At 33.4% G+C, this 13,469-nt stretch overlaps 1 protein-coding gene across 19 annotated transcripts in view; it reads left to right on the forward strand.

Annotated features, from left to right (window-relative positions):
* The first annotated feature begins 4,158 nt into the window (after positions 1-4,158).
* The window catches only part of LOC132917793 (collagen alpha chain CG42342), a 103,150-nt gene continuing 93,839 nt past the window's right edge, over positions 4,159-13,469 (forward strand). For all 19 annotated transcript variants that reach the window (XM_060978692.1, XM_060978694.1, XM_060978696.1 and 16 more), the window contains exon 1: positions 4,159-5,029. In XM_060978692.1, coding sequence (XP_060834675.1) covers positions 4,756-5,029 — 274 coding nt within the window. In that variant the 5' untranslated portion in view covers positions 4,159-4,755. The remainder of the gene's footprint in view (positions 5,030-13,469) is intronic.

Raw genomic sequence — 13,469 nt, forward strand, 5'->3', positions numbered from 1 at the left:
TGCATTAATATTAGAATTATAAAATATTTAGTGCTACACAACAGCTATTTAAATAGTGAATATACTTACGAGTAAATAGGAGAAGTGCTTGACGCTTAAGTATCTTACCCACTCATATTATATGATTTTATGCACCCTTACTATTGTTACTATTATTAAAAAAAGTGTTAATAATAGTAAGTTGATCTAAATAATATTAAATTTAACTTCGAATTACAGTATATCGCATTTAAAATATTCGAGTTCTATAGTGTTATACTACTATTTCTATATTTACTACACTATAAGTTATGTAAATATTTAAATGTTTAAATGTGAATAGACAATATAATTTCATTAAATTCGATGTCTGGTCTGAGCGTTGGAAATAGTTAAATTTTATTTTAAGGTACTTAAATTCTGGTAAAATATAATATAAATACTTTATTTTATTACAAGCATGAATAAATATAAAATCGAGGTACTTAATAAAATTATGAATTTATATTTTATATTTTATTATTGTTGGTATTATACATATTACGTATAATAATATACGAGTACATTAATTTAAAGCTTTTGTTATGAAATAGTGTTATTTGAGCTTAAAATTGTGTGTTTACCAGTTACCGAATGTCTATATGCAATAAGCTAATATGACTTTGTGTCCTAAAAGCCGTTTATTACATTGGCACGATATTATATATGTACAATAGTATTCATGCATTTAATCTGATTTTAATATAAGTATAATATTTACTCAATTTAAGATGATACATGTTAAAATATTTTTGCTGGTGTTAGTTAAAAGATAAATAAATAGTTATATTACATACAAACACAATTATCTAGAAATTGAATAGGTATTTAGTATAATTAAATACTCTTTTTAAAAAGTCATTAAATTATACACGTATTGTCAAAGATCACATCAATTGATATATCAATTTCAGTTTCGCTTTATGATTACAATTATAATTAATAATTTATTATACTCATATATCACAATAATTGTGAGTAAGAGTTAATTGTAATAAATTTATACAGTTATTAATTTATAAAAACATAATAAATTGCAATAAAAGTCAATAATGGATTAGAAAGTAATGTTGTATGATTTTTCATAGTTATAATTTAATATGCCATTATTCTTAGATAAAATTGTTATCCCAAATTGAAAAACTGCACTTTTATAAAATACGCAATATTTAGAAGTAATTCTAAACATTATAATAATATATACCTAAAAAAAAAAAACAATTAATTTTCAGGATTTATTTATTTTCTATGATTTATTTTAAATACAACACTTTATACTGAATAATTATGATTATAGACATATTAATATTGTTATTAATTTAATAAAAGGTTTCTTTTAAAGTAAACAAAATAACCGACTTCAAGGTAAATTCAATCTATGAATAATCTTTTAAGTTTTGCATTGCACTAATTTAATTGCTGGCCTTCATAATTTTTTTTACATTTTTTTTATTTAACTGTAGGCTATCTAAAATTTTTATTTTGAATAAATTATTTTAGAGTGTCGTGTCCCTACATAATAAACAATTTAAAACCCTTATAGGCACCATAATAATCGTTATTATATTTGCTCGTTTTCTATTCAATTATAATATATATTAACGTATATAATACTTTTATTTTTTATACAAGGTATGTACTGAGCATGTACATTGTACATTCCCATTTTTTTTTTAAATTAATAATTAATTAATTAAAAATCTGATTTTGGAAATTTTAAATATTATACCTAAAAACCGTATTTTCAAATTTTTGTACTATTAAAAAAGTGTAGGTATTGTGGTGATAAAAACTTCTGTTTTCCAAAAGAGTCCTCTCCTTCCTTTTACAAAAAAGGATTGAGTGGATATTTTTTTTTAATTTACTCTAGAAAAGAGTGATTCTCATTTGAAAAACACTTCTTATAAGTAGTACAAAACCCTCAAGAATTTGAAAATATGGTCTTTAGGTATATTTGAAAATTCTAAAAATCAGAATTTTATTATTTTTTTCTCAAAATAATTAATGCGAATTTGTTAATTACATCTATCGTATTATAGTTCTTTCATACATTGTTTCTATCGGATCTTTATGGTGGAAAATTTAAATTCTATCTTATCACGTAGACAAGATCAATCAATGCCGAATGCTGATTGTATGGAAATTGCTTATTTCGCTTTTCTTAAATAGTCAAATGGGATCCAGTCATTAATATATTATAGATGTACAATGTACATGCAATTTAATTATATACCTATTTACAATTTGCATACCAGTACTAAAATACCTGTATAAATAACGAATTTTACGCGTGCCGACTACCTCATCACAAGAGAGAATTTATTATTTAACCGATGTGATGTCAATTTATTCGTAAATAGTAATAAATATCGAATGCCGGAATAATATATGATAATAATATGATATAAATATATATCAATAAGATAAATAATCAGCCGAACGAATAATAATTATTGCTATTGTGCAATATTATTTTGCGTTAAAAACTTTAAAGAAATAGATAATAATTTCTATTATATAATATAATATAGTAGCGCGATTCAGTAGCGAATTTTTTTTTTGTCTATTGGCTGATAAAAATTATTAACCAGAACGTAACGATGACTTATGTAAATGACGAATTCGTCGGAGCGAAAATAATATTGGAAATAAAACGAATACTACACATATACTACCAAATATGTGTTTCGTTTGACCAACGGTGACGGGCCCAAAGTAAAAGTGACGTGCAATCCCTTCATCTCCTCATTAACTATTGTTTCTTATAGGATCCCAACGAATAAGCGGAGCTTAACAATATTGTAAAGACAATGCGTATAAACGCCGTGTTAAAGGAAGTAATAGGCCATAAACTTACATGTCTTCCAGCTATCATGAAATATAATATAAATCCTATAAACCTATACATAACTATTATAAACATGAGTTACGAAGTTTAGCGTTGGACTACACCCCTTTTACCCTACCATCAGCCACCCGAAACAAACCTCTAGTCTTGATCCGCCACTGATGTATACGCGCATACTACATAAAATTACACATAGGTATATTATAAGTAATCGAGTTATATACACGTCCGTGTTAAATCACGGGGAGTACTGTATAACAGTTGCGGTTATAATAATGGTGAATGTAATGGGGATAGCTGCAGGATACGATATAATATGTGAAACTCTTATACGATAAAATTGTATAAGTATTCAAGAGACTGTCCACGCCGTCGGGGGAGCGAACATTTTACTACACAATATTATATGCTATTATGTTGTGATATGTATATATTTTGGCGGGCATTATACGCTCGCGGTCGTGACGACAATCGCTTGGGAAATCACCGTAAATTCACGCGCAAATTTTGTCATCGACTATATTTTTTCACTCCCCCCCAAATAATAATAATATATATATAATGTGTGTGTGTTGTGTGTACAATAGTCGTCATTCGAGTTCATATTTTAGCGTATATGTACCCACATGCAGTTTATAATAATAATAATAATACAGTGCCGTTCCGCACCCGCGAAATTCAAAGAGATCTCACTGAATGGCGGACTGATTTCTTTCGATCTCGCGCACCCGCTTGCGTTCGGATGCTCCGGAGGGATTCGCTTTCGCTCGTTATTTTATTAAGAAATCTACGTCGACGACGACGACGACGATGAAGAGGTAAACACACACACACAGGCGACGACGTCACAATAATAGCACGTAACACAATAATGTATAATATCTACACATACCGCGTACACGTTTATGTATATAATATGTATAGGTATGTTTATGAGTCCGCGCGCGTGCAGTTGCAGCAGGTTTCCCTCGTGTTTTTTTCGTATTGTACAACCCTCTTAAGTCGTACAAAATTTTTTTTCGTTTCCATTTTTTCTTACCACCACTACCCTTCCCCAGCCACCATCACTCACCACGCCATCGAAAAATTATAATGCGTATTTTATATACGCGTCGTCGTATATAATATATATAATATTATATACTCGCGCTGTCGTCGTTGTCGGGTTGCGGCGGCGTTCGCTCCGGGGCCCCACCCCCCCGAGCCGACCCTCGTTCCCCCCACCGCCGCACGGTCAACGGCGGTTTCCGAGAAGACCACTGCCACCGCCGCCGCTGCCGCCGCCGCCGCCGCCACTCTTCTTCAGTCAGTACTCGCACGCCGCCGTTATAGTTTGTTTTGTGTTACGAGCTCGTCTCACGAATTTCTTTTCGTCGCCGCATTTACGTGTTTTTTCCGCGCGCGTTTAATACCGCACGATACACCGGCGTATTGATATAATTTTTTCCGTGTGTGCGATTTTTTCATTTTTATATACACATATTGCGGTAAAATTCGTTTTTCTTTGGTTTTAAAATTCCTATCGTTATTATAAATTTTTTTAAATCGTCTTTTCCGAATAAGCGCGGGCGATAGTCGTGTCAGTATAGTATATAATATACCTACTGGGAAGTGAAAATTATTACCTCGTTTTCGGCATAGGCGTCCGTGCAGGATAATGTTCGAACCGGTGTCGGCGGTCGGACCCCGCGCGAATTTCCAGCAGATCACTTAACGCGAAAGCGGCGACTGCGTTTAGGGAAACACACACTACAGGACACCCCGCGAATTTGCAGGCTCCTCCGACTCAGACCGCGATCCAGTTGTCGCAGACGGTACCGGACGGCAACACCACTACAACCACCATCACCACCACTACCACCACCACCACCTCCCACACACTGCAATACATGGCGGCCGAACGGCAGCAGACCTCGACGGTCCGACAGGCGTCCGCGGTCGGCCGGTGGGTCGTGGCCGCGGTGCTTTGTCTGGCGGTCGCGGCGTACGCGTGGCACGCGCACTCGGTCTTGGAGCGTCGCGTGGACACGCTGGAGGCCGCCGTAGCGAAGATGCAGCAGCAGCTGTCGGTAGGACACTCGTTGTTGGGCTCCATAAATAGTATCGATCTGCCGCCCAGGAACAAGCGGGACGCGACGTCCGGACAGTGCCTATGCCCTCCCGGTAAGCGCGCCGTTTGGATATTATTATTATAATATTATGTATATTAGGATATCATCATGTTATGTAGTGACGGTCAGTTATCACCGTCGTGATATTATTGTAACGACGGCGATGGCGGCGAGGTGCGTGTCCGGTATGCGACGCCGGCGCGACCTTGACTGCTGCAGTCGTCCAGCAGTGGTTTACGATCATCGGTAGGTCACTTTTATTATTATAGGTACCACTTCGGTGGCCGTGTAGTGTGTCCCGAAAACCAACGCCGCGTGCACCGTGCTACAGTGCCGGTGGCCAGCGTACGCGTTACGATCGCGATACCGACTCGATATCAATCTGGCGATAGAGTATTTAAGTAGAACAATATGTTTAAACTGTCGTTTCAACAGAGACGATCGGTAAAGTTCACACTCGTTCGTTCGCGCGCGCTAACGCCGATTAAATAATATGTACACGATAAAAGAAACAAACACTAAAAGCCGTATTTTACGCCGAGAAACGGACGAACAAACAATAACTAACGAGATGATCCAACCGATGATATTTATTCACGACGTGCTTTGATGTGGACGATCGATCCGCGCGCGCCGAACGCTTTCGGGCAGACCCCGAAAAGGTCGGCTCCTCGTGCGGGATCGACGGTCGTCCGTATCCAAACAATGGCTTCCAATTATTTTAATTACCCGTCGTTATTCGGCGGTGATTAACCGTATTAAATATATATAAAAAAAAAATTATCACGACGGCTCTCCGTCGTCCGCGCTCGTCTTTCGGACGAGTACAGAAAATATGACTTGCAATATTATTCTCGTAACGTGTTTTATAAACAATAATTAATAATAATACGTATACACGTAGGTGAGACAATGCGTGTACCGGCGCGCATCCGCTCCTTATAATCGTGTCTCCGCGAGAGACTATTATTAATGTCCACACTGCAGCCGTTGCAGCAGTAAACTCAAATATTATTATTATTATTAATACAGGCGACGCGCGTAAAATGTTCGTTTGTGTTTTTGGCGTTTACGCGATGGTTTATGCCATCGAATCGCTAGACCCGCGCGGATTGATTGGTTAGACATTTCACCATAGGTTATAGGTACCTATATGTAAACGTAACGAATAATGACGTATTTTAACGTACAAATATAGTATGTAGGCAGATGCCGTCGAATTGTATTCACGACATAATAAAACATCGCATAATGTAATATTTTATGCTTTCTGTAATAATATTATCGGAATCGCGTGTGATGATTGCTATTGTACGTCGTAGTAGGTACACATTACTATAGGTATCATTATATCATTATACAGCGGTATAGGTATAGGCAACTGCAATGTCACCCCTTTGCACGGACCACGTACCGCATTGTTTGATTTTCAATTATAAGGTTTTTGTTTGTTCGGTTTTAATTTTCTATTCGGCGGTCGGCAGTAGTTTTTTTACACTTTACTAAATAAATGTTCGACAATAAAACACGAAATCACTAGTAAAAATAATTTAACACTGCTGCGGGGTCACTATATTAACGCGTTTTGGGCGTTGGGCGTTTTAATCTCGTTTCGTTCCGTTTTAATTAATTTTCATTCATATATCTATTATCACGCGGAAAAATCTCATTTGTCGACCTGTCAAACATAACTTTCTTAATATGTCGTGTTTTTGATATAATTTACTTATCGTTTTAATAATGAGAACGTTATTGCAGTCGTAAATATTTTTTAAAAGATATTTGTCATTATCGCGTGTAATGTTCTAGCATCGCCGAGTTGGCATAAGATAGTTTTTAATACTTGTAAATAATAACCGTAGAAAATTATTTTTGTTATGTTTTCGTTTAAAAAAAAATAACGTTATTATATACCTATTAGTGTTTTTAACGATACACGATTATTTAGAGATAAATTAATTGGATGCTGCGATTACTATAATATATAGGAAGCCGGTGTAGTTTAAGAAATAATTTAGCAGTGTAACCAGTTTGTTAATTTTTTTAAACCTATTCGCGTATGTTTACATAATAATAATAATAATCACGAGTCACGTGATGCGTTAAAATGTTTTCGTAAAAATTTATAGGTAAATATATTATATTTTTTTACATAGTAGTTTTACGCGGTGTTACCCTTTTGGCAATAATAGCGTATAAAATCGACGTTCCACACACGGTTTTTCATATAATATATAATAATAATAATAATATGTGAAAAGTACAGAACGGGATGCAAATCAGGGAAAAAGGGCCCACCAGGATTTTGGCAAACGTTCTGGGCGTGCATTTTGATTAATCGTCGTCGGAGTGTACCCCCTCCGATATACCGATCCACCCTCCACTCAACCATCGACCTGTATATGTTTTATGGCCCGTGAAAGACGTATCGGACGAAATCAAAACACGACCCCCGCGGGTCCGACGCCACCGCAGCCACCACCGACGACGAACCCTTTGGAGTTTTATCCCCCTCCTCCACCTCCTGAGTCGACGTATTATGCGCCGTATAAAGCGTTTGTTATTGAATATTATAATAATAATATAATATTATATGCTGCTGCAGAAACCAAGAGAGACATACACACACGAATTATAGGTGCATGTAAAATAATATGAGACCATAAACAAACGGTGTTGGTCTGGCTCATGATTGAGTCAACGCCCCTACAAACTTTAAACAAAATGAACAGCCTTTTAATATTTTGCAATAAAATAATTTTATTTTTAATTAAAAAATAATTTATTACTTTATAATTATTACAAAAAATAAACATAATCAATAATATATTAGGTACATACTATTTTTAAAAAAAATGTACCTACACAAAAAATAGAAAATAATATACTTTATCGTAAAAAAAATCGTTAACCATCAAGTAAATTACATTAATTAAATAAATTATTAATAAAATAGAAGTTTTGTTATTTAATTGCTGGAAAATCTTTTATCATTTTAATAATTGCATCTTTGTTTATAAATTAAAAATCTTCATATCTTCCAACAGCCAAGTTAAAAGATTCAGATATTGTTGGCTTATCAAAAGTCTTAGTTTGGTTTCAAGTTTCAAGTTTTAAAAATATTTGTTAACATTTAACTTGTGCGCAAGTATAAAAACACATTTAAATAATATATTATAATATGCACGATGTGCTCAATAAATCAAACTTAGCAATCAATTAAAAAAAGTTTGAAATATCTTAGTTGCGAGTCATAAATTATTTAAATATAGATTTTCTCATTTGGCTACCATCCCCTAATATTAAAAAAAATCCTAGGGCCCTCGGCAATTGCCAGGTAGCCGGGTGGGCCAGAACGAAACTGCACACAAACGCACGTACGATCAACTCTCACGCACGCGTCCGCGACCCGTATACGATATATTATTATTATTTATAATCATTGTTGTTTTTGTTATTGTTGTGTTATGATGGAAATCAATAAAACCGGTCGGACGAAAAAAATTAAACAAAATCCACTCGTAAAAATGTACACTACTCGCTCGCGCGTCCCTCGACAACAACGACGATAGAGTACCATGTCGTTAACGGCTGTTTGTATATACTGCATAGGCGTTATCGTCGGCGCGCGACGAGTTTGTCGTCAAACACACGCTGACACACACCGCACAAAACACTCGGCGGAGAGACCATATTTTTTTTTTAATATACTTGGCAGTGTGTACACAATATTATTATACAATAAACCTAACCGAACCCGCGTATAGGTTTTTTGTGGCTCGATTGGGGCGAATGTATCTTTTTGTATTATTATCAATTTTTTTCTCTCGTCCTCTCACTAAACCCGACGATCGACCCTCGCCGTCCAAATACACACACCTATTATAAATACGCAGTATACCTATATAATAATAACAATACCATCGTTCTCCATACATTCATACCATCCATGTTTCGTCTGCTTCCGCGTTTCGGTGCCAATATTATTATACATGTACGTGAAACAGTTGAATATTGTTTCCACGGACGGTCCGAATAATCTAAATAACAGCAAAAATACATTTTTTTTCAGCAATTGAATAATATTGTATCAAAAAATAAATTTTCTATAAACATTATATTATTACATGGAAATAAATCCAGAATTCAGTAGATGGGAGCGAGCAGCGTAAATCGTATCGATCGGTTAAAAATTATATACGCGCGCTTTCTAAAGTTCGTTAGCTACAGTGAATAATATTTGCTACTATTCGTATTTTATAACAATAAATTGATTAATACTTGTTTACTACAATGACAATATGTTTAAATGCTGAAGGGAATCTCAATTTTTTATTTGAATTTTGTTATACTTGTTTCAATTTTAATAATCAATAAACTGTACTTACTACTTTTCTCGCTTAGCTTTGATCATTGCTCGCAATGCCCGTAAAATATTTTCATATTGTACGTATTATGTTGTACATTATAACATATTAACGTCCAATTCATCTTCTTTGCCATTCCTCATCTTATTGTGCACCGACTGCCAATTATATTTTAATATATTATATTATACATGACAGACGTGTCTGCGAGTGTGACTCGGGGACCCAACGCCTGTGTGTAGTTGCGAAATTTTATTTTATACTAAAACGTAACGTTTCGACACGACCAGCTCGACCGATGCCCTATTGTATATTATATTTTATAAGAGACATTATGTATATTGTTATGTATTATATTTGTGTTGGCGGGCGCCACACACAACGTCCGATATTATATTATATTTATTTTAACGATATGTCTATTATAAACATCGTGTCCACCGCCACTGGCGAGAGGTGTAAAACCGCAACAGCTGGTTGCCGTATACGGAGCTACTGTGGCCGCCGCCACCGTCGAGGGTCCGACGACATGCGTGTCGAATCCGCAAAAATCCTACACGCAAATCTATATACGTGCATTATTCTATTATGCATCAGGTCAAATTTTGCGTGTCATCCACGTGCGTTGGTGTGCCGTCGACGACGATTCCGGTTGTATTTTATTTGTATAAGTATAGGTATATTATGTAGGTACGCATACGTCCGAAAACATCGATAGTTTAATATAATACCTTCCTATCTATCTACTTTTATGATATTATTAAACTCAGACGCGTTTGTACATAGGGCAATTGGACATTGGTATGAAAATCAGCGTGGCTTACAGTGCTTAGCCCTTTCAACTAATTTCCCAGCTTCTTTGAAAAATGTCCATACCTATGTGACGAGTGCTATTATTTTTTTTATAGTATGTAATATTGGAACGGTTCGTTATTATTTTTAAATATTTATAAATTTAATTTATGTTAATATCTGAGGAATTTATTGATACATCAAAATTGTTTTTTCTTCAATCGAAATTCCATTAAATACCAATAATTTTATTTCGCTTGACAAGTTTTTTAATCAACACGAGTAAAAAGTTGGTTTGGAATTTAAATATACTTGGAATTTATATAGTTTTGTATTTTAAATTTTACAAGTAACAACCGACTGTTTTCTAAATTCCTGTAATAATATTATGAATATAATTTGAGTTTATTATAATGGCTAAATAGTTCTTACATTTTTTTTGATTTTTAATTTCGTCAATTTACCTCAATGTTTATTGATGGTTATTTTCGACATTTATAAATTAATAGATGTTTTGTGTGGGTTGGTATAAAATATTATATAATATATCAAATATTAGACTTGAACCTCATTATAAATGTCTATTTTACATATTTTATTAAATTATTAAGTTAATTTAATTTATCAACGCCATTTCGCAGTTTACAGAAAGTATTTTAATTTTGAGTTAATGAACTAATCAATTTTGACTTCACCTGCTTGGCCGCTTCTTATTGATAGTGCTGTATTATTTAGAAATATATTTTTGGTGGATATAAACTTATAGGAGTAGTTGATGACTTGAGGCAAATCAATTATGCAAAAGTAGTACTATGCTGTTTTTCTGTTTTATTATATTATTAGAAAATAAATTTACTGTTCTCTATAAAATAAATGTTAACAGTTCAGTGTTTATTTTTGGTAAGAAAAAGATAAAAGTCTGTCTACCAAGTTTACATTACGGCCCGTAATTCATTTGGGTTCTTCCCACTGCTTATAGTCGGTTAAGTTTGACAGTCTGACGTGAGTGTAATACAATTAATGAAGCAATTTAAAACATTCTGTATAAATTATTTTAATTTACCATTTGGTTTTTGTCTTGGTTTTTGTCTTGGTTTTTGTTATACTGTCTAGTGTCTACATTTATACCATTAAGTGAAAATTATTGTTTTTGTGATGCGTGCATTGAAATTAGCGATGATATTTATTTTATTGGTTAGGTATTAGTATCTTAAATTTTAATTTCATAAATATTGTTATTGAACGACAATTATACGGCTGATATGGAAGAACATAAATCAATATACAAGTCTAGGGTCTTAACTTTAAACTAGATATAAAATATAATTTATGTTTGTAAATAATTGCGTTAGACAACAATAGTTTCCGTCTTTGTACTACGTTTAAATTGCTGTCGAACAATATGGCAAGTTCACTTGGTAAAATGTTTTGATTCATTTATCAATTTAAATTAATCTTTAAAGTTTTTTTTTGTAAATCATATTGAACTACTATATTATATTAAATAATAAAGTATTTTTGTATATCTTGTTTGAAGATAATTATGAGTTTAGTATGTAATAATTTATTTTATGTTAATTTTGTAGAATATTTTTTTATGGTTCTTTACTAATATTATATTCCTATAATTGATTATTATTATAATATATAAACAGATGTCTGTTTACAATATAACTTAGTTTAAAATAAATCCTCAATTGGAATATGTATTGTTTTATTTTTTCCAAGTATTTTTTTAATGAAATAATGTCGATTATCAATATTAATTGTACCTCAGAAGGGATTCTTAATGTAAATATTTTATTATAAAACTATAATATTGTACACAGATTTTTATAAAATCTTAAAAATGTAGTAATTATGTTAATGTCTTATCTAGGTTTTATTTGGATCCCCCATACCAGTAAAGTATATACTTACCATATATGTAAAAAATGCATTATGATTGTCAATAACAATAGTTGAAGTGGTGAATTAGTATGAGGAACATGCGAATAATATATTATGCACTTATATTAAGGGAACGATGTAATGATATGAAGTTTATCGTGACATGCTGAAATAATAAAAATTATAGAAAAACTGCCGACGCGACACTTCGGATTAAAAGTGTTAAAATTGTGTACAGGCACAAGACTAGTTTCACTGGTATACTTGGCACACCGCACACCACTAAAATTAATATCAACTCACAGAAAACGTTTTAATAGAAATAAAATAACGGCGGCGCGACGGTGATGTCCTTTTAGCTTACACACTAGCGAACGCCGAAACGGCTACACAAAAACGGTTTGATCAAGACAATCGTTGATAATCGGAGCAGCGAACGTGGTCAGTGAACACCATTTTGCTTAACCGATACTATGGACCTACGGTTAGATACTACCTATTGAATATACTGCCGTGTCGCGTAGGAATGTATAGGACGTGTTCGGGTATGACATTTTTCGTGATTTTGATAATCTGAGTTTAGTATATTATTATGTTTTTGATATTCCACTCGGATATATATATATATAATATATATATATTGATATATATTGATATGGGTAAATGTTGTAACCATACGCTGATCGAGTTTACATTTTATATAGATAATACTCGTATATTTATATATATTTGTAAAGGTAGGTTTTCAGCAGTCTTTTCACTACATTCGTTCTCGTGTACTTGTACGATGAACGTTCGCTTCATATTGGTTGACATTAGTAATACGGGTTCGGGATTAAATGGTTATAAACTATAGTCTATAATATGATAACCGATTTCATTCTGTATACATCTTTATTCTGGTATCAATTTTATATGACTGCAAACACGAAATTGTAGAACTAGATCAAACAACACGGTAATGTGGTTTATCGCACGGTAAGGTCAACTTTCTGTGGTACCTATAAGAAAGTCCGTCGAAAGTGGTAAACAACGTAAAATTCAAACGCCAACGTTTGAAAGGTTTGAAAAGTTGAAATTCGTAAGCGCTTGGTGCGGTATGTAAATTAACCGTGGTATAAGTCATAAATAATTATACCCCGTGATAAGTTCGTGATAGTAACAGAATACAACTTCTCTGATAATATATTATTAAATACGTACTGCGGTATTGGTTATTTGAACTAAACAGACAAAACGCTGGATTATGGCGCGTTTGCAATGTTTGCAAACATTTATTTCGTTGTTTAACAAACAGACGGTCCGAATTTTTCTATTATCGAACGTTTACAAGCTTACAACGTTTATCGCTATAGACATTTTTCATTTAGTATCAGTTCGAATTTCCAACATTTACTATTATCGAATTTCTTCTATATATACTCAGCAGCCACGGTTTACGGT

This window comes from Rhopalosiphum padi, chromosome 1 (genome assembly GCF_020882245.1).
Source record: "Rhopalosiphum padi isolate XX-2018 chromosome 1, ASM2088224v1, whole genome shotgun sequence".
NCBI classification, from domain to species: domain Eukaryota; kingdom Metazoa; phylum Arthropoda; class Insecta; order Hemiptera; family Aphididae; genus Rhopalosiphum; species Rhopalosiphum padi.